Source organism: Bufo bufo, chromosome 3, assembly GCF_905171765.1.
Source record: "Bufo bufo chromosome 3, aBufBuf1.1, whole genome shotgun sequence".
NCBI classification, from domain to species: Eukaryota; Metazoa; Chordata; class Amphibia; order Anura; family Bufonidae; genus Bufo; species Bufo bufo.
Genome location: NC_053391.1, coordinates 132,641,002 through 132,662,995, shown reverse-complemented (window position 1 = coordinate 132,662,995; position 21,994 = coordinate 132,641,002). Strand labels below are relative to the sequence as shown.

The window sequence follows — 21,994 nt, the reverse complement described above, 5'->3', positions numbered from 1 at the left end:
ACTGACAATTATAAACATAAATAAGTAAAAAATACAGTATTTTTTTTTTTTTGTTGCAACTATTATGCAATATAATTTCAGAAACCTGCTGTAAAAAGAATCACATTATAAAGCATTCTTACAGCATAATCTTGAGCTTACTACTGTTTTAGTATCTGCAGTGACCTAAATTAGCCACCAGGTGGAGACTCAGTCATGTTTAGACACAAATGTGCCACGCTTCTTGATTACTTTCTCCGCAGGAAACCATACAGAGAGAGGGCACTTGATAAGGATGCACGATAGCTTTCAGTCTATTTGTGAATAACCGAAATAATCCAAATCTATAAATTCATTTGTGTGGCCCTCAAGCTCTCTATATGTCAGGGCCACTTTTATAGAAACAGCAACCATTAGCCACTTGAATAAATGAGAACCAATGTAATATGTATCCACATACAACAGCCACGCTTTATCCCACTGTACAACATATGCACGTGTATGCAGCACCTTCTCTTAATGCAGACGGCACACATGCTGCTTAACCCTCGCACGTCCATTCCTAGGCCACAGGCAGGCAGGGCAGACACAGTGACTCTGCGCAACCGCACCGCATTTATTAATGGTTAGTAAACGACCGGAAGGGGAAGTACTGAGTACACATTGCATTCACATAGCAGACGCACGCACGCGGCCCCCATTTATTTCAGTCACCCAAGAAGCTCACTTGGAACCAGCCTACACATACACACTCCATTCACAGATTGAAAAGAACCAGACATCCTGCCTCGACAAAAAACAATGTCTGCAGAAAGACCCACACAGTCATACGCAGACTCACAGACAACTACCCTGTCCCCCGTCCCATAAATTGCCCCACTCCCTTGTCCACCTGCAGCTCCTCACTTATCGCTTCGGAGGGTGTTGCTGCTGCTGCTGCCGCTGGGCTCTGGACAGCACCCTTAGGTGCCGAGTGCTCAGGAAGTAGATACGAGCAATGAATCGCAGAGGAGCCCGTGGTGGCTGTTGTTGTTGACCGTTGTTGCGCCCCAGAGGTGGGACACATCCTGGGGACTGGGCAGACGGACCCTGAAAAGGAGAAAGCACCTCTGCCGGGATCAACAATGCAGGCCCCATCCCACATGGCAGAGGAGGCAGGCGGAATACAGCAGGGGGCATCTGTGAAGGAGCAGCAGGGGATGGGATTGGTTGAGCACTGGCCTGAGGGGTTTGATCTCTGGGATTGTGGGGTTTCTCCTTGGGGTTGGAAGGCAGTTTCCTTTCAGGGGGCATTTTGCTGGTTTGGATGGGCAGTTCTCGAGGTCGAGAGGGCTGTTTACCCCCGGGTGCCACATCGTGAGGCTTCATTTGAGGATCCCGGTTTGGGGGCATTTTGGTGGATTGAGGGACAGGCAAGGCCTGCTTAGGGGGCAGTTTTCTGGATTGTGGGGGAAGTTCCTGAAGCTTTGGGGCCAGGTTCTGGTCAGAGGGTAGTTTGGTGGGTTGTTGAGGGGGCAATTCCCGGTCGGGAGGCAGTTCTTGGTTTTGGGGGGATGTGTCCTGTTCAAGAGTCTCTCCCAGAAGCTCGAGCAGCTTCTCATTCTGGATCCTGCGGATGTGACATTGAGCCCGTAGCAAATGGTAAGAATCCAGGAAAACAAGGAGAGGGAGGGAGCCCTCCAGGAATAGCTGAGAGAGGGCCTAGTGTTGAGGTTGTGAGATGTCACAGATGTAAAAAAAAAAAAAAAAAGGCAAGGTAAAAACATGACAGTGAAATGGATTCAATTCAGCCAGCAAAGATTGGAGCGCAATGGTGTGAGAAACAATGACATAAACACAGGGGGAAAGAGAATGAGTACGTGGGAAAGGAACCAAGAGGGTGAAAAGATTAAAACAAGAGAAAAAAAGATCGAGTTAGATGTGGTTGTTCAACAGGCCAAGGATCGGTTCATCATTTATTTAATTGAAAACTAACAAGTTGAGTAAGAATAATCTTTATTGTCAGTCCTCACAAATTATACAGTAGTAGAATAATTGCAGTAATACTTCATTTATATTATAAATGATAAATGTACTTTCAGACAACTTTGCATAAATCAATAGTATAGGCGAACATAAGAAAGTTTGTAACAAAAATGTCTTGTTCTAGAGTTTTATCAACTATCCCCTTCCTTTTCAAAACTAACACTCTCTGAAATGTTTTAGAAATCTGTCTAGCCAGACCAAGACAGGCTGCCTACTCACTGAAGGATCTGATAACATCCTTCTATAGAAGTCTATGGAGGGGGGTGGTAGAGAGACCTGATGGGAAAGACATGATGCAGCACTTAATAGTAAGTTTTCTATCTCACCCAAGTGCTTTATTCACATCTATACTGCCCAGTAATTCTTTATAACTTCCTATATGGTGCTTCTGAATGATTAATTGTTAAGAATCCAAACTCTCTATGTGTACTCTATGGAGAGACAAAATAAATGGCCAGTCTATACCCTCCAGCTCAGGGACAACTGAGAATAGATGCAACATGCAAAGTAGAAAAGTGCCAGATACAAGTATAATGGTCCGATATAGTGCTATCACTTATGTATATACATATGGCAGATTACATGCGCTATTTCTGTATTGTGATTCAGCCCCTCGGGCCTTAACAGTGTAAAATTTTGGCTGGAGTTTATAGGAGCCAACACTCTTATCGGAAAGCTCCGCATGGAGGTTATGTGGGCATGGCACTGCCATGTGACCCAATATACAGTAAAATCACATTATCATCTTCCTGCATGGTTGATACCTTGTATTCTGCAGGACACGTGCATTTTCTATTGTACATGGGACTTCCCTCTGCCCGGCATCATCCTGGTAAATTAAAGGGCTTGTCCAAGGTTTTTTAAGTGATGGCCTATCCTCAGCATAGGCCATGACTAGCTGATCGCCGGCTGACCGACACCTCACATCCCCCTGGTCGGTGTAGCACTATCGACAGAAGTCAGTGCTGAAACTACACAGAACACTCAACAATGTAGCAGCGGGAGATCGCTACTCCATTTACTTCAATGTTGCTGGTGCTGTGTAGGTCCAGCAGAGCTACACAGACCAGCTGATTGGCGAGGGTGCTGGGTGTCAGATTCTGACCGATCAGCTTGTGGCGGCCTAACCTGAGGGTAGGCGGTCATAAAAAATAAAATAAAAAAAAACTTGGACAACCCCTTTAAGTTTAACTTAACAACAGAGATCTGCTTTTGGCCAATTTGCAGGTGACATGTAGGAATCACCGACACACACTGACCTCACATTCTGCCTCGGTGCTCTGCAGCTCCTCCTGCAGGTGGCTGAGTGCAACATGTGGATTACATTCCTGCAAGAGGCACTCTACAAAAGACAAAAATGTGATTAGTTTCATTGTAACAACCCATACCTAGCCACAGTACTTATGTTAATATGCGTTACAAGACCTCCAATAAATTTACTTTCATCATGTAGCAACTTTGAAATGTAATTTAATCAGAAGCTTTTGTTTCATTTTACTTGTCTATTTATATGAAAATAAATTCATACATTTAGAACTGTTCCAATTTTCTCAGTAGCTACTGGTGCAGCCACTGGAGGTGTAGGGCTCATTCAGACTAGTACTGAACACTGACCCATTATAGTCAATTGGGTAATTTAATTTGCAATTTTGGGAGCATGCACCATTTAGGTCCGATTTTCCCATAAGACTCACCCATTCCAGACATGGACGTGGTCCGCATGCAATCTTTTTAAAATAAAATTGCCATTGACGATTTGTAACTAATGCATCTGAATGAACTCTTTCTCTGCTTAGCTCGGGTTCACATCGGCCTTTAACTTTCCATTCTTTTGATCCATCAGAACAGAAAAATAAAAACATCTGTTATTTTGAGCATCAGTTATGATCAGTTTGTGCCACCTATTTTTGACAGGAGATAAAGTATTTTTAACAGGACTTTTTCTTATGTCAAAAACTAATGGTCTCTGATGGAAGTGACACAAACTGAAGCAAACTGATTGATCATAACTAACGCTCAAAATAAGGGATCTGTTTTTTGTTTTTTTTTCTGTTCTTCTGAAGCATCAGAAGAATGCAAAGCTAAAGCGTAATGTGAACCTGACCTTACTTTACAGCTGTCTAAACGTATACAGCGTCAGCAAAGTAGTCAGAGAGTGGAGAGTCTTATGGCAGATGACTATTGTATTTCCACTGTTTTTTGTATCGAAAGCCAGAGATCAAGACTTTATTCGTGCAAAAAAAAAGTGCACACGTACCACACAAAAAGGTGCATAAGGAAGCGGTCTACTGCAAGCCTTCTCCAATCCCTGTCCCTCTGAGCGAGAGGGCCCTGCAAGGGTCGGGGAAAGGTGGCCTTACTTTGATGAAGCTGAGGAAGAGCCAAGTCTTCCTGCTTCTACCAGGGCTGACACCACAAGTGTACACCAAGAAGCTCAGTGTTGGTCCAGACCCCCATAGGGTGAAGCCAAGGGATTGCAGGGGGGGATGAGGAAACTGATGACCAGACACATCCCCCCCCCCCCCAGACCTACTGATGGGAAACCCATAAGGGTGCCACATCCTGAAAAATCCTTGTGGCAAACAAATGTGGACAGTGAACACAGTAACGTAAAAAATAAATAAAAGTGAATGTATCCAATTACGATTAAATAAAAATGCTCATTGCTTCTCTTCTACAGGCCTACACTAAACTAACAACTCCTGGAAACCTATTTCATTTTAGTTTAAATATTGATGATCTATCCTTAGGATAGGTCATCAATATCAGATAGGGGGGTCCGATTCCCTACACCCCTGCTGATCAGCTGTTGTAAGGGGCTGCGTCGCTCAGGCAGGCACTCTGGCCTCTGACGTCACAAATATTGGTCAGCATGTCCTTTTTGCTGCTCAGTTCCATTCAAATGAATGGGATTGAGACGCAATACCAAGAACACATACTATACAATGTGCGGCGCTGTGCTTGGTATACTAAGAAGATGCAGCCGAGCACCATGGCCTTTTCAAACAGGAAGTCGTACCCTCACCAATCTGATGACCTATCCTGAGTACATCAATATTTATCTCTCGAAAAACCCTTAAAGGGGTTGTCCCACGAAAAATATTCAGCAGTTTTTAAACCAGCACCTGGATCTGAATACTTGTGTTATTGCATGTAATAAAAAAAAATTTAAAAAATTATAGCCACTGAGCTATTCAATAAAATGTATCTGTATAGCGCCACCTGCTGATTGTTTTTTTATTTCTTCGTCCTGCTCACTGAGATGGCCACACATGCTCAGTTATATCCTTCATCTGCCTCCTGAGCTGTGATAGGGAGAGCATGGACACGCCCCCTGAGCTGCAGCAGAAAGGACACTCCCCTTGAGCTGCCAGCTTGATATATATCTAGCAGAGCAATGAATGGGGAGATCTCTGGAGGTACAGGGCTGGTTCTAGCTTTGTTAGAAAGATATTGCCATGTACTATATAATGTCTGATCTTCATTTTTTTACATTAGTCATGGGATAACCCCTTTAAAATACATGAGCCAATTGGGGAGATAGAAAACTGGCTTAGTTGCCCATAGCAACTAATCAGAATCCACGTTTCATTCTTGAGAGCTCCTTTAGGAAATTAAAGGTGGAATCTGATTGGTTGCTATGGGCAACTAAGCCAGTTCTACTTTACACCAGTTTTGCTAAATCTTCCCCGTTCTCTTTGAACACCAATGAACTGTATGATAGCTTTGCGGCTACACTATTCATCAACTATCGTTGAACTGCTTTTATGTAATTTTTTTACTCTTCTTTCTTACATTTCATGTAGTTTCCTGTCCAACTACAGCCTAATAAACACCACACCAACCGATCACTCTATTGTATATTCTAATCCAGTGGGATAACATGGGGCCCCACAGCAAAATCTGGAATGAGGCCCCACTCCACCATGACAGCTTCAACAGCATTGATCTTGTCCCATGCATCTCTACTAGAGATGAGCGAATTTCCGCTTATGAAATTCGTTCACACTTCGTTTGGTGGTAAAAGTTGAATTGCGTTATGGATTCCGTAACCACGGACCATAACGCAATTCTATGACGGAACGCATAACGGAATGTCTTTAGAGGCATTCCGTTATTCATTCCGTCATAATAGAAGTCTATGGGCTGCATAAGGGATCTGTCCCGTTTCCGTTATGCAGGAGAGAACTCCCCTGCATAACGGAAACAGGACAGTTCCGTTATGTAGCCCATAGACTTCTATTATGACGGAATGAATAACGGAATGCCTCTAAAGACATTCCGTTATGCGTTCCGTCATAGAATTGCGTTATGGTCCGTGGTAACGGAATCCATAACGCAATTCAACTTTTACCACCAAACGAAGTATGAACGAATTTCAAAATATAAAATTCGCTCATCTCTACCTTTAGTTTATAATGTCCGAACCACAAATATACTGCACCTCGGTTCTGAGCAGAGATGAGATGAGATAGAGAGATATATATATTTATATATATATATATATATATATATATATATATATATATATAAATATATATATATATATATATATATATACATACATACATATGTGTGTGTGTGTGTGAATGACTGATATAAAATTATAGCAAGTGTTTGGTGACACGTAAAGAGGTTGTCTCATCAGAACAAGGCCCCCACTTAAAGGGGTTGTCTCACTTCAGCAAATAGCATTTATTATGTAGAGAAAGTTATACAAGACACTTACTAATATATTGTTATTATCCATGTTGCTTCCTTTGCTGGCGGGATACATTTTTCCATCACATTATACACTGCTCGTTTCCATGGTTACGGCCATCAGCGGTGGCCGTGCTCGCATACTGTAGAAAAATACACCAGCCTATGTGCACTCCCTAAGTCCCGACCATCAGACAGGCTGGCACTTTTTCCTGTATTGTGCAAGCACGATTACTGCTGATGGATTGCAGGGTGGTCTTAACCATGAAAACAAACCGTATATAATGTAATGGAAAAATGAATCCAGCCAGCAAGGGAAGCAATATGGATAATAACAATACATTAGAAAGGGGCTTGTATTAAAGGGGTTCTGCAGTTTTTTTAAACTGATGATCTATTCTCTGGATAGATCATCAGCATCTGATCGGCAGGGGTCCGACACACGGGACCCTGGGATCTGACAATCAGCTGTTTGAGAAGGCAGAGGCGCTGGCAGTAGTGCCGCGGCCTTCTCGCTGTTTACCGTGATGTCATGACTAGTATCACTGATGTCATGACTAGTATCACTGGCCTGGGCGGGGCTAAGCTCCATTCAAGTGAACAGAGCTTAGCCCCGTCCCCAGGCCAGTGATACTAGTCGTGACGTCACTGGGCCTGCAGTAAACAGCGAGAAGGCCGCAGCACTACTGCCAGCGCCTCTGCCTTCTCAAACAGTTGATCGGCGGGGTTCCCGGGTGTCGGACCCCCGCCAATCAGATGCTGATTATCTATCCAGAGGATAGATAATCAGTTTAAAAAAAAACTGTAGAACTTCTTTAACTTTCTCTACATAATAAATGGCACTTGCTGAAGTGAGACAACCCCTTTAAGCTCTGCCAGGCTCAGACCATTCATGCATTACTTGGATGACTACTCAAAGCTTCCCTTAGCTTCAATAGGGAAAGGACTATGGCCTTGATTTATCAAGACCAGCCTGTGCTGTGATGGTCTTGATAGGTTCTATGCTGTTGAAGGAGGCTTTTCATTTATGACAAAAAGCATAGGCCTCATCAGAAGTCCCCATTCACACTACCGTATTTTTGTTCTAAATTCGCATTTTCTTGCGGATCGAATGCGGACCCGTTCATTTCAATGGGGCTGCAAAAAATGCACACAGCACAGTCCGCTTCCATATGTCCGTTCCACAGCCCTGCAAAAAGACAGAACATGTCCTATTCTTGTCAATTTGCAGACAAGAATAGATATTGTGACAATGGGTCCGCAAAAAAATAAAATAAAAAAATAACGCAACACGGACCCCACATGGACGTCATCCATATTTTTTGCGGACTGTCAAATACATACGGTCGTGTGAATGCATCCTAAATGAAATGCCTCCTCCGGCAGTTTGTGCGCCACAAAGAAATCTACAGCAGCTCAGATAATAATGATAAATGGCCCTGCAACTTTTTAACACCAGAAAATTATCACTATATATACTTAAAAAAATTCTGGCAGGTCTCACACTGACCTCCACGCCTCACAGTTCTTCCTTTCCCTTAGTAGTAAAGTTTACACAAAAGTTTTGACTTGAGATGTGGAAATGTGTTCTGTGGAAGGAGGAATCATAACTCACCATTGGGCACGCACTGTGCCAACAGTCAAGTTCAGTGGCGAAGGAGACATGGTTTTAGGTTATATATTTTTTTAGATTGGGGCCCTTATTTCCCAAAAATAAAATCTCGTTATCTTAGCGCATATTATTACATTTAGCAATGTTCCTGTCACAAACCACGCTCCATAAAGAAATGATCAACTGGCCCTGGCCTACAACATCAGTTTCATTCATTACTTTTAGAATGAATGGGGACCCAGACTGCAAGCAACAGGCCTCGCCCAACCTCATGTTCTGGTTCCTGAATGGATGTGTACCACAAAGGCCACGCTCCACAATCCCCTGATAGTCTATTTAGAAGAGTGGATGCCTGTACTGCAACTGGAGTGATAAACTCCAACCAATGAGATTTTTAAGCACATAGAGATGTGAAATCCAATGAGGGAATACTTCATCCATTTTTCAGGCACACAAAGGTCACCAATTTTGGCGCAAGTGCCTTTTTGAGCCTAAATTTGCTAATTTTTCAAAGAAAATTACAAAAAGTGGGCAGGGAGTGTGCGGAAGCAGATAGGCCACTGACTGCAGCCAGACTCATTTAATGTGTGGTACACTTTACACCACAAATAAGAGGCTGGTGCTTTTTCCTACAGTGTGCAAGCACGACCACTGCTGCTGGATTACAGGGTGGTCATAACCCCTGAATACGAGCAGTGTATAATGTGATGGAACAATGACTCAAGCCAGCAAAGGAGGCAATATAGATTAGTAAGTGCCTTGTATTAACTGTCCACATGATAAATGCTATTTACTGAAGTGAGACAATCCCTTTAATAAGTCTGGTGCATCGTAAGCCAGTGTTGTTTGCTATTAAAGGGGTTATCCGACACTAACAAATGTTCCCCCACATGCCGGGCCCCTCACACTGATTCTACTTTCCTTGCCCCCCTCACGTCACTCCTGGTCCCCACACCACCGCCGCTGCTGCTTCTCCCAGTGCGCGGATGAAAACATCCGGTGTCGGGGGGCATCACCCGCGATATTAGGAAGGCTCGTTCCTGTCACCGCCTGCCATTAGCTGCTCCCCCCGACACTGGATGTTTTCATCCGCGCATAAGGAGATGCAGCAGTGGCGGTGTGGGGACGAGGAGCAGAAGGGGGAGCGGGAGCCAGGTAAGTAGAATCCGTGTGAGGGGCCCGGGCATATGGGGGAGCATTTGTTAGTCGGATAACCCCCTTAAGACTGGTATAAGAAATGCCAGGTTTCCTGTGTAGTGTCTCTGAAAAATAATTTTATGGAAGAGCAACTTATTACAGTGAAGGCTATCATGATATGGGTGCACTAGCCCCATACAATTCTGCATGTGCCATTTATAAACAAATTGACAACTGGATATTACCATTTCATCGTGTCAATAGGATGTGTCTAATCAGAATAATTCTGAAAATAACGCTGCCCAGACACATTAGATGTATGTTGGCTGAACCAGAAGAATTCTGCTGACCGTCCAGTTTACACGGGGGCTTCCCAACTCCCCCTGCCAGGGGTGTGTGGCTGAAATGTTCTACTTGCTCCCATTCACAACTCCTAGCACAGCGTACATGCGTTCTGGGGGAATGGGAGATTCGGCCAACAGTTTTCTCGTGTATGGTCGTATAGCACAAATATATTCTGCAGCACTTTACAGTACTTTGGGAAGTATCATGACAAGTAATAAAAAGAAATGAACAGAAAAGAAGAGAGGCCTTGTCTGGGACTGCTTACAATCAAAAAAATGGAATGATAGTAGAAGTTATACAGTGCACACATGGCTCTAATTTTATCCAGGTAGTCTGTGCCATGTGTTAGCAATGGGAATACACAGACCCCGGGCATATCCCCTCTGACATGGGCATTTCATGTTCCGATGCTCTCCCTTGCCCTGCGCTGAATCGCACGGGGCAAGGGCTTTTTCAGCAGATCCGATGACGTACCTGGTCTCTGCTAGGTGGAGGCTTAGCCTAGGGCAGCACTAAACCCCTCCCATTGGTGCTGGTGATGTCACCGGGAACACTGCTAGGCAGAAGCCTCCGCCTAGCAGTGTAAGTTTGTAAACAAAAAAATAAATGCTCATCTTAGAGGGGTAAAGAAGGCGATATGTCCGGGTTCACCTCTGAACCCGGACAAGCCCTTTAAGGAATTTTCCAAGATGCTCTCAAAATTCATGAGTATGCTTTCCACAGCCAAGAAGATCTTCCCCTGAACCATCCACTGTTGGAATTTTTTATTGGGTTGCTCATTGGTAGTGGGTAATGCAAGTGAAGAAATGTTGAGGAAAAGGAACAATCGTCCATTTGGATAATCGTTCCTACTGTTCCAAATATTACTTGCGTACACTGCTGTCAATCAATGAATAAAAATGTAACAAACTGCACCTTTATCAAATAATGGAAAAAAAAAATCTTACAATTAAAACCAAGTACGGTATGGAAGATCCATGGACATAATGTTAAACACCAATGTTAACGTATGGTATGGATCGCTAATAATTATCATTACATCTACAGACCCCTTAAAGAGGGTTTCTGGGATTTTGATATTGATGGCCTATCCTCTGACACCCCACACCACCGCCAATCGGCTGCAGTATTTCAGGAGGTGCTTCAATGAAGTGAATAGGAGCAGCATTGCACAAGTAAAGACCTAACAGAAAAATAGAGCAAGTTTGTTTGGTCACCAGTCCTACCCTCCGCGGCCTTCTGTCCCCTGTGGGCACGGACGCCTCGCTGGTCGCCGGTGTCCTCTGCATATTGCTGCCTCAATGCTCCTGCCTAGTGCTCCAACCTCCGGCCTCTCAAAGGGCCAGCGCGCGCACATCTACATCTGTCCCCAGCTGATGGCTGAGGATCCCTGGGTATTAAAAGGGATTGTCCGCTTTATTTATATTGATGATCTATCCTCAGGATAGGTCATCAATATCAGATGGGCGAGGGTCAGACATCTGGCACTCCAGGCAATCATCTGTTTGAAGAGAAGGCCGTGCTCCATGAAAGTGCTGCCTTCTCTTCCTTGTTTACCTGCTCACCATTGCAACGGTAAGCAGGTATAATTACACCTAAGCCATCACATTCACTTCTATGGGATAGCTCCTTCCATTTGTGTGTACAAGAGGGAGCGCGGCCTTCTCTTAAAACAGCTGATCAGTGGGGGTACCAGGAGTCAGCCCCCCGCCGATCTGATACTGATGACCTATCCTGAGGATAGGTCATCAAAATAAATAAAGAGGACAACCCCTTTAAGGAACTCTCTCCCGGTAGAGACTGCCTGAGCTTTAGGTTCCCTGGTGACCAGCAAAGGTGTTTGGAAGTTTAGTGCTTCTATAATTCTCCTGTGTTATTTCTGCCTGTGTTCCGTTGTGCTCCATCCAGCTTGTGCGCTCCCACACTTCCAGTTCCAGTTCTGTTTGCGTTCAAGTTAACCCAGTCTGTCTCCCTTGTCTGTGCCCCTGCCTGCCTTGTGTCTCCCCCACTACCCTGCCCGCCAGTCTATCCTGTGTTGATCTCCATCTATGCTACTAGTGTGCTGTCAGGATCTCAAAAATCTGCATATTTGTCTAAGTGACTGTTCAGACTGCTCCTGCGGTTTTCCTGCAGTTTTGGTGCATTTTCTGCATCCTGAGCTTCCATAGCTCAGTGGGTCAGCTGCCAACTATACTGGGACTATCCCATGAGGTAGTGGCCTGGTTGCTACCCTGCAGTGAGCTCCAGATCTTTGTACAAGGGTTAAAGGGTGAATACCAGGGGAACGACAGTCCAAAGTGAAACCAGTTAGTTGGCACAGTGGGTCCAAACTCACAAATCCGTTAGAGAGGGGAATATGTATTTACATGGCATTACACCCAAAAATGTAGGCAAGTTGTTTTGTTCATCTGCTCTCTGACGATGAAGATGAATGCCTCATGTAGAGAAAGTTGACAAAGTGGCTGCCTTAATGATAACCTCTGATTTAAGGCTAAAGGGCAACTTTCAGCCATGATCCATTATATGAGGTAGGTCGCTTTTAAAGTCATGGAGTTTCTGACAACCACATGAAAGACATAATCTCTATTGTCTTCTCTGGACGGCAGGCGTCACATTAGGCTAGGTCTAAACGTCCACATTCGTCGCGCGACATTTTGTTGCACCAATGTCGCGCGACAATTTTTATAATGGCAGTCTATGGTGTCGCACTGCAACATGCGACATGCTGCGACAGTCGCAGAAAATCCATTTGAGATGGATTTTTCTGCGACTGTCGCAGTCGCAGCATGTCGCATGTTGCAGTGCGACACCATAGACTGCCATTATAAAAATTGTCGCGCGACATTGGTGCAACAAAATGTTGCGCGACAAATGTTGCAGTGTAGTTGTGCCCTATCTGTCGCGCAACTTATTGTCGCGCGACAAATCTCGTCGTGTAGACCTAGCCTTAAAGACGCAATCAGCTTCATCTATTCACACCTCATAAGGTCGCACTTTTTTGTGGGATGCAACACTGCCATTTCACACCACACAGCCAAGGCGCCATGAAGCCCTGCCAATATGGTGCAGGGTGCCATGCACTTAGAATCAGGATATGCCTGCATACTGACACCCTTGCCATATCAGATACAATGAGGAAGCTGTTTGGGTATCTTCAAATGTCCAGAATTTGATGAAGATTTAGGTGTGGATTCTGCATCTAAATCCTCATCAAACCTGCTAACATTCCACAATGCAAGTGAACAGTATTTTATACCCTGCTCACATAGTGCGGAAAACCTCTGCGTGGATTTTTGCAGAAAAAACAATCAGCGAAAGAATGAGCATGCTCCCTGTTTTCATCGATGACATAAAGAAAGGCCAATGAATGGCAAATAGGGCTTATCCTTTTGTGGATCTGCGGCACATCATGGGCAGAAATCCATGTGTTATGGCAGGTTCTCATTTGCAGCACATAACTCTGGTACTCTATTCGGGCAGAGGAACAGACTTCCAGAGCTACCGTATCCTGTCCTGTCGTACAATGCCGGGCACCACCGGATCCCCATTGACTATAATGGGATCCGACAGGGATCTGGTGGTTTTCCAGCCTAAATACTGGCATTCTGCTGGACATATACCGCTGCTTACAGATGTATTTGTCCAGCAGAATGCTGACATTTATGCTGGAAACCCACTAGATCCAATTATAGTCAATAATGATCCGGCAGTGTGTGGCGGTATCAACTATGCCGGATACGGTAACTCCTCTACCGGAACGGACTACTGGAGCTACCTGCCAGAGATGTGAACGTAGCCTTAGCCTTGGATTTCTCCAGTGAATCCTCTTGTAAAATACTGTACATGTCAGATTTAATCCTGATGTGTGAACATACCCTACCCTGTGACGGCTAACCTCCGGCACTCCAGCTGTGGTAAAACTAATATTCCCAAGATGTACACTGTGCTCAGAACTCCATAAAAATGAATGGGAGTTGTAGTTTCACCACAGCTGGCGTTGCGGAGGTTAGCCATCACTCGGTAGCCTAAGCATTGTACACACAGCCATAATCCATAGTGATAGGGACTTACACTACCAGTAATATGCAGGTGTAGCAAAGGGTACGTCCTCACCAAGCAAGTGTTGGCTGTTGTCCCCAACAACCAGATTTCAAATGACATAGTTGCCTTCGGTGACACCACTTTTTTACCAAAGGGTTCTTCTCAGTGGCAGATATTGACAAGGTAAAGTAACAAACTGGACATTCTGGGGGTCCATAGCAACCAATCAGATTGAGCCTTTCATTTTCCAAAGGAGCTCTGAAAAATGAAAGGTGGAATCCAATTGGTTGCTATAGGCAACTAAGCCAGTTTTCCTTTGCACCAGTTTTGATACATCTCTCCATCTAGGTTCAGGATTCTTACTCACTTTAGCATAAATTACAAAAGAAAGAGTCCTTCATGATCCTAAAGTAGACATAGTATTAATGAACCCCTAATATGACTGCATCTACCTGAAGGATATATAGTATAATGCCGCCTGATTATACCAGACAATACCTTCCCAAATTGTGTGTGTGTGTACACATTCCTGAGGTGGGAGGTAGACTCACTTGGGTGAGGGGCTATAGATTAGATGAAGTAAGCATGGGTAATGAGGAACAGATGTTGGCCAAGAAGAACATGAAGAAAGCACACAGCATCCATTTATGGAGAGGTCCAATGGGGTTGTAGAGAGAGTTTAACCTATCCAATGAGGATAGGACAAGTATTTAAACTTTAGGATGATTATGTGTATAAGACGAGTGTGGGCTTCTGCCTCTTTGAGCATTTTCCTTTGTGCGATTGAAGCGGTTAATGCTCCCGGCTAGCCGCAATAAACCTTATTCTTCCTGAAGACTGCGATTCCTGAGTGGTTTTCCACAACATACCCAGCAATAATATGAAACTAAACCAAAAAGAGTTCCACTGTATAGTGGTCATCCAACCAAAAAAGTTGTAATACTCCCCTTACTAATCCCATAACGCTGTCAAGTCGTCGCTTCCCTGGTCCCCCATCAGTCTCTTTTCACCTGGACAGATTGATGACATCACCACCCCAGCCAATCACTGGCCACAGCACCAGCATCAGCAGTGACCACACATCACCACCACAGCCAATGAGCGTGTCTTTGAGGACACGTCAACATTGGGTGAACAGAGACCCCCAGGGAACCAAGGAAGCATTGGCATGGGATTGGTAAGGTAAGAATTAGTCCGTTTATGATTTCATAGGATTGGAAGCTGTTATTTTACAGGAGTGTAAGACTATAACGGTCATGGGGCGGACAATCCCTTTAGGAGACTGTCAACACATTTTCAATATGCAGGTATCAGTAGAAATATGAATAAGGCCCCATGCACATGACCATATATTTTTTCTGCATCCGATCAGCTTTTTTTTTTTTCATTTCAATGGGACCGGACAACGAGTGCTGTCCGTATCCATACGTCTTTTCCGCCGCCCTGCAAAAAATATAACACATGTCCTATTCTCGTCGGTTTTGCAGACAAGGATAGTACATTTCTATAAGAAAATGGAGGCGGGCACCCATGTTTTGCGGATCCACGGATTATGGACCTCAAAACACATACGGTTGTGTGCATGAGGCCTAAAACATTTATCACTGAAATACTGGAAGAAATGAATAGCATCATTATTTCACAAGGGAATTCATTATATTTGGCAGATCCGTCTGGCACAAGGACGCACTAAGAGAACAGCACTCACGGATTTTTCGTAGTTTCCCACGACAAGATGCACACGTCTCGCGCAACAGCTGGTACTTAATTGCCAGGTTGGCTTTTCCCGTCTCCAGACGTGGGCGAAGAGACAAGTTTTTCTGAGCAAGCTCAAAGTTAGAGGCCAAAGAGGTTCTTCTCTCCTCTTGGAGAGACTGCGCCTACGGGAAGAAGACAGAGATATGGTAACAGACACAGAGCAAAATGAAAACCATATAGAGATCTTGAAGAGCATGGTGGGCATCTATGACCAAGACATACATGCGACTCCCAAATGGGCCATACTGCCGTGGTAAGCCTAAACTTGGATAAAACTCATTACCCATAATCTTTAGATTAGGGTTGCATGGCGTCTTTTGGTCACACAATGGTAGTGGTCAAACCGCAACCTCGAGGTTTCCCTATAAGGTCCACAGTCACAGGAAGATTGCTTCTTCAGTCATGAGTAGTAATAATGATTCTACATGTACCCGCCTGAACTGAAAACACATTAAAACATGACCATTTTTAAAGGGCTTGTCCAAAATAGTTTTTTTTTTTGTAGGAGAAACTGCCAGGAGCCGGATGAAATAATAAAAGAAGTTAAACTCACCTTTCCAGCCGCGCCGATACAGCACCACCGCACCTTCCTCTTCCCCAGGCTGCAGCAGTGACATCCCATACACCGCTGGCGTCAGCCATCTTGTGCTGTACAACACTGAGGTCAGTAATTGGCTGCTGTGGCGTATGGGACATCACCATTGCAGTCAAAACAATACGTCACTGGAAGAGGAAGGTAAAGCTGCACCGGATCGGTGGCGGCTGGGCAGGTGAGTTTAACTGCTTTTTTAATGGCTCCCAGTAGTTTCCCCTAGTAAGAAAATATCTTGGACAACCCTTTTAAGCCACTGACCAATGAAACCTCTAGAATTATTAGAAAAAGCTATGTAAATCTGGGTGGGCATCTAGGTAGGGTCCTTAGATAACGTCTCCTGTTGGTCGGGGGCAACAGGCCACTCGGCCCTGGTATATAGATACGGCTCTAGGGCGTTTTTGCCCTCGGTGAAGGAACAACTAACTACATTTCTGATGTAAACCAAAGCAAAACTTTTTTGACAGCTGAAGATAAAATGTTATTTTAGGTGTGACTTGCACTGTTATTTTCCCCTTTCCCTTCTTTCTGTCCATAGGGACTCATCCTTCTGAAGGTCAATCCACCTGACTACTGGCACTGCCAGACATTCCTGGCTTATCCTGTGGATATATTACATACATGTCCAGATAGGAATACCCATGTAACCCCTTAGTGACCACCAATACGCCTTTTTACATTGGTCCCTAAGCGGCATTAGGCTGGGCTGCCGCCTTTTCACGGCGGACCAGTCTAAGCGCTGCACGGGTCCCCCGTGCAGCAGAGAGCGGGGGCTCAACTCTCACATGAGAGTCGTGCTTCTGCTCTAATTTTAATGCCCGCACTAATACATTCCAATGGAAAAAAATGCCGTATCCGGCATTTCGGCAAGTGTTAAGGATTTTTGGCCGGAGAGAAAAATGCAGCATGCTGCGTTTTTTTCTCCGTCCAAATACGTAAAAGGACTGAACTGAAGACATCCTGATGCATCCTGAACAGATTGCTTTCCATTCAGAATGCATTAGGATAAAACTGATCAGTTTTTTTCCGGTATTGAGCCCCTAGGACGGAACTCAATAATCGGAAAACCTTGACGCAAGTGTGAAAGTACCCTTAGTAAATAAATTAAAAATTCCAATAAAAAAAATGTAGGTTTTTTTCCATTGAAAATATGCTCCCCCACATGTTTGGTAGTGCCACATCCATAACAACCCGAACTAAACAAATATACACCGTGAAAAAAAAAAAAAAAAGGCAGAAGTGCTAATTTATTCTTAGTCGCCACCGAAAAAATGTGATAAAAAGCGATCAAAAAGCGTAATTTACCCCAAAATGATACCAATGAAAACTACAAAAATATATATTTGTTATCGCTGTAATCGCACTGACCCAGACTAGAAAGGTAAAATTTATCATGTAAAAACTCAATCCCCTCAAACTCAATCTCCCCCCCAGAAAGAGTTAATAAAAGTTATGTGTACCCCAAAATGACATTATTAAAAACTACAACTTGTCCCATAAGAAAAACAGGCCATCATACAGCTACATAGACGGAAAAATAAAAAAGTTATAGCTATTGGAAGGCCACGATGACAAAAGGAAGAAAAACGTTTGGTCAGTAAGGCCCAAAACAGGCTGCTCACTAAGGGGTTAAGTTTGTTTGATGCAGTCTTTCCCACATTCAATGTACGGTAATCTGTTACCTCTCCTGACAGGTCTGTTTTAATATTTAATTGTATTCCACGTGAAATGACAACTCTGAAGCATCTATTCTTATGACTCTGTGTTGCACCATTGCTCTATTATTCCTGCTAGAAGTTTATGGATAAAGGTACAGCCGGGTGTTCCATTTTTTGTTTCCATTTTTCCGTATGGCATATACAGTAATTACATAGAAAAAATTGAGCTGGAGATAAAATGTTCAATAGATGGTTCCGTAAAAATGGAACGGATACGGAAGACAAACGGATGCATTTCCGTATGTGTTCCTTTTTTTGTGGACCCATTGACTTGAATGGAGCCACGGTAGGTGATTTGCGGGCAATAATAGGACATGTTCTATCTTTCAACGGAACAGAAAAACGGAAATGGAATGCATATGGAGTACATTCCGTTGTTTTTTTTTGCGGAACCATTGAAATGAATGGTTCCATATACGGAACGCAAAAAACGGCCCGTAAACAAAACAAAAAAAAACGTTGTGTGAAAGAGGCCTTACATGTGCTGGCTCCCTGCTTCTTCTCTTCCAGGCCTGGGCTCCTCACTGTAAACATCCGGTTTGACATCTCCTGCAGCCAATCACTGGCCGCGTCAGTCTTAGGTCATGACAAATGGTAACACGACGGAAGGGGATCCGGTCACCACCGCAGCCAGTCACTGTCAAACCGGATGTTTACAGTGAGGAGCCCAGGCCTGTAGGAGAAGAAGCAGGAACCCACCGCCAGGAAGCAGGTAGGTAAGCTTCCCGTTACAGGTCCGGACAAGTGAGGTGACTTGTTAATATCCCCCTTCCCCCCTCCTATTCTTGCGCAACCCCTGTAAGGCCCCATACACATAAGAGAAAAGTCATCTGAACCCAGCAGCTGACTATCTAATATGCATGAGGAACCTCCCAACAGAGGATGTCAGGAGAAAGGATCAGACTTCAAATGTCCAATCCTTTTGTCCTCAGGGAGGGTCAGGAGGAATAACTATGAGCTGGACGAGCGTCTGACAACCGCCATCGAATGTGTATGGGCACCTTTAAACCCGCTCCTGACTTTAGCCTCATGCAGACGTCCGTGGAACACGGTCCGTGAGATACCGGACTGGCATTGCAGGAGCGCACGGCGTCATTGGTTGCTATGACGCCGTGCGCTTCATGCCGCCGCTGCTGTACAGTAATGTATGATCTATACCAGTGTATTACTGTAGTGCAGCGGCGGCATGAAGCGCACGGCGTCATAGCAACCAATGACGCCGTGCGCTCCTGAAATGCCAGTCCGGTATCCCACGGAGGCTTTTGGCTTACAAATGATAGAAAGCGGCCTGGGGCCTTGCACACACTTCAGTTATTTGGTCAGTGATTTCCATCAGTTATTGTGAGGCAAAACCAAGTGCGGGTCAAAAGACCCCATATTGATTGTCTATCCTCATGATGGGTCATCAATATCTGTTCATGGAGGTCTAACACCCGTCTCCCCTGCCGATGATCAGCAGCGCCGTATATTGCACAGTGGCTGTGCTTGGTATTGCAGCACAGGCCCATTCACTTGAATGAGACTGAGCAGCACACAGGTCATGGGACTGATGAACGTGACGTCGCTGACCACAGCACTCACTAGAGCACCGAGGCCTCTTCAAATAGCCAATCGGTGTCAGAAACTGGACCGATCATATCCTGAGGACAGGCCATTGACATTCTACTCCCGGAAGACCGCTTTTAAATATCATTTCAATCAAATTGTAGCAATGAACCAGTATATAAATGATCTGCCAATCCATCTTCAGGGGAGCCACAAGAGGTAAGAACCTGAAGCTGCGAGGGCAACAACCATGGTCGTGCTGGATGTGGAATCAAGCACTGGGTCTCTTGATCACATACTGGGCGATCTGGGTGTCTATTTGACCCCGGACAAAACGTTTTGACCCTGATCTGACTGGGACGGCAGCCGGTTAAGGGGCGTAGATGCAAAAATGGTCTTGATGAAGAAGATCTTCCATGGGGTGATATGAAAACATCAGACAAGTTTTCCCTGTTATCTAATGAAACGGTATAAAAGACAGCGTAAAATACCAAATATACCTACAAGACAGACTTGTGCCAACAACGGAACTTATTCCCCTTGGTAAGAACTGTCCATTATGGCACCACAGACAAAAGTCATGGACCTGATTGCTTGCTAGTCGTCAACGATTGCGGTGGTCATGTCTACGGAACGCGCAAACGACAAAACAGCCATGACAAGCAATCACGAAAAGACACAAGCGTCCTGCGTGCCAACTAACATGCCACACACACACACACACACACCAGACACCGAAAAGGAACACGGATGACAAAAATGAGGAGGAGAGAAAAGGGAACAAAGGAAAGATGTAAGGGGAGGGAGACGTAAAGAATAGACAAAAAAAAAAAAAAGAAAGAAAGCCAGCCTGAGAGCTTAGCCCGCCGATACAAAGGCCTGTAATGTCAGCAGCAATGCAGTTCATTGTATGTGTGGACCCGGCCGCCGTGTTTACACCCAGGACCGCCGTGGACGCAGGCATCACAAAGAACGCTACAGGTTCTGTGCACATCCTGAGGAGAGCAATATGTGGGTGGCACAGGCCTAGTCTGCCCGTACACATCAACATGGGCTGTTGTGACACATGACAAATCAGTCTCAGCCTGGCACAGACCCTGGCACTCATGGCTTTGTGTAAACACACAGCCGCCGGATGGATGTCCACCCAAGGAGCTGCTGCAGGAAGCCTGCACGTAGACAAGGTGTGGAGAGCCCCTCATCTTGAAGGATGTGGCAGGGAACACAGGCCCTGGCAATGGCACATCCTCCATCTGTCTGCACAGCGCCCGGCTTCCCATCTACACCCTGTTTATTTACTAACAAGTCAATGGCTGTGCAGATGTTAGTCCATAGCGGTGGGTGGGGGGCACCATGTCTGCTGCTCAGCCCCAGCCTCACAACAATGGAAATGCAGTGATTGCAGGTGGTAATAATAAGAAGTCCTGCCTGGAAAACACAGGGGCCTGGCAGCACAAAGCTCTGCCAGGTGCCATCTAGGCATCCAGGGCTGGGTGGGGGTCCCAGCATGGCAATATGTGCTGCCCCCCTAGCTCGGGGATGAGGAGGGAGCTATGGAGGGGAGCAGCTCCACTGACAAATGATGCTGGCCGGCTCCATGGCTACACAGGGTGTCTGCATGCATTGTTCCACAGTGGAGGGGTGATGCAGGCTGGCATGCAGGGTGCCAGGGGCTTTCTGGTGGGCATGGGGTGGCTCAACAGGCAGGGTTTGCAGCTGCTCCATGTCTCAGGTGATGTATGGACATAGCAGCACACAGAGATGGACCCACAAACGGCAGCCCCACTACCTGCTCGCTCAGGCGGACGATGCGCTGCAGTTTCCCCTCGTCCTGCAGCAGCTGCCGGAGCTGCTCGGTGCTCAGCACCCCGAATCGGTCCGATGGGCTGGAGCCGCCGCCGCCGCCGGCCTCCGGGGAAGGATCAGTACGGGCGACGGGCTTGGAGCTGCCGGCTTCCGAGGACAGGTGGGGGCGGGTGACCCCCGGCTTGGCGCTCTCGTGCTCCGGGGACGGATGGGAGCGGCTCCCCGGGTTCATGCTGCCGGGCTCCGGGTCCACTCTCAATCCCGCGGTCCCCGCAGTCTGCAGCGGGGGGCGCAATACCCGGAGCGGCCACCAGAGGGCGCCCGGAGCCTTCTCTATGTGTCCAGCTCGCAGTGTAATAGCTGCCGCCTGGAGCTGTGTCTGCCTATACACAGAGCTAAATATACCCCAGCCCTGCACGGAAATCTATAGCTCCGTGTGCACACAGGTAGACGGACACCTTCTATACGTGTCCGTCAGTCCGGGGTCCCTGTGCTGAATAATCCGCCAGGCGCTACCTAGCGACTAGCCGGGCTGGTAACTTTTAGCGGGGAGAGATGTGCACAAGATGAGGGATTCCCCTCTCACAGCGTCCATTGTTCACAGACATGACAGCGATTATGTGGAGGTCACTTGTAGAATCCACCCCTCACAGTCCCTGCACTGGTCCTCACAGTCCCTGCACTGGTCCTCATGGTTCTAGAGGTAAAGTCTCCGGTATTATCAATATGGAATAT

General features: G+C 45.6%; 1 protein-coding gene across 1 annotated transcript; it reads right to left on the bottom strand.

Annotated features, from left to right (window-relative positions):
- Window positions 1-885: 885 nt before the first annotated feature.
- On the bottom strand, window positions 886-21,500 carry VPS37D (VPS37D subunit of ESCRT-I). The gene is made up of 4 exons (XM_040422136.1): window positions 21,243-21,500; window positions 15,549-15,720; window positions 3,264-3,346; window positions 886-1,680 (listed from the first exon to the last, which is right to left on the bottom strand). The coding sequence occupies exons 1-4, from the start codon at window positions 21,489-21,491 to the stop codon at window positions 886-888; spliced, it is 1,299 nt and encodes a 432-aa protein (XP_040278070.1). The 5' UTR covers window positions 21,492-21,500.
- Between the last annotated feature and the right edge of the window lie 494 nt (window positions 21,501-21,994).

Excerpts from the sequence above, each read along its gene's own strand:
- VPS37D (XM_040422136.1), bottom strand. The coding sequence starts at position 21,491 with ATGAACCCGGGGAGCCGCTCCCATCCGTCCCCGGAGCACGAGAGCGCC. Across the intron at positions 3,347-15,548 it reads TGGGAAACTACGAAAAATCC|AGTGCCTCTTGCAGGAATGT; the intron begins GTGAGTGCTGTT and ends TGTCTTTTGTAG. Across the intron at positions 1,681-3,263 it reads GCACCGAGGCAGAATGTGAG|GCCCTCTCTCAGCTATTCCT; the intron begins GTCAGTGTGTGT and ends CCTCAACACTAG.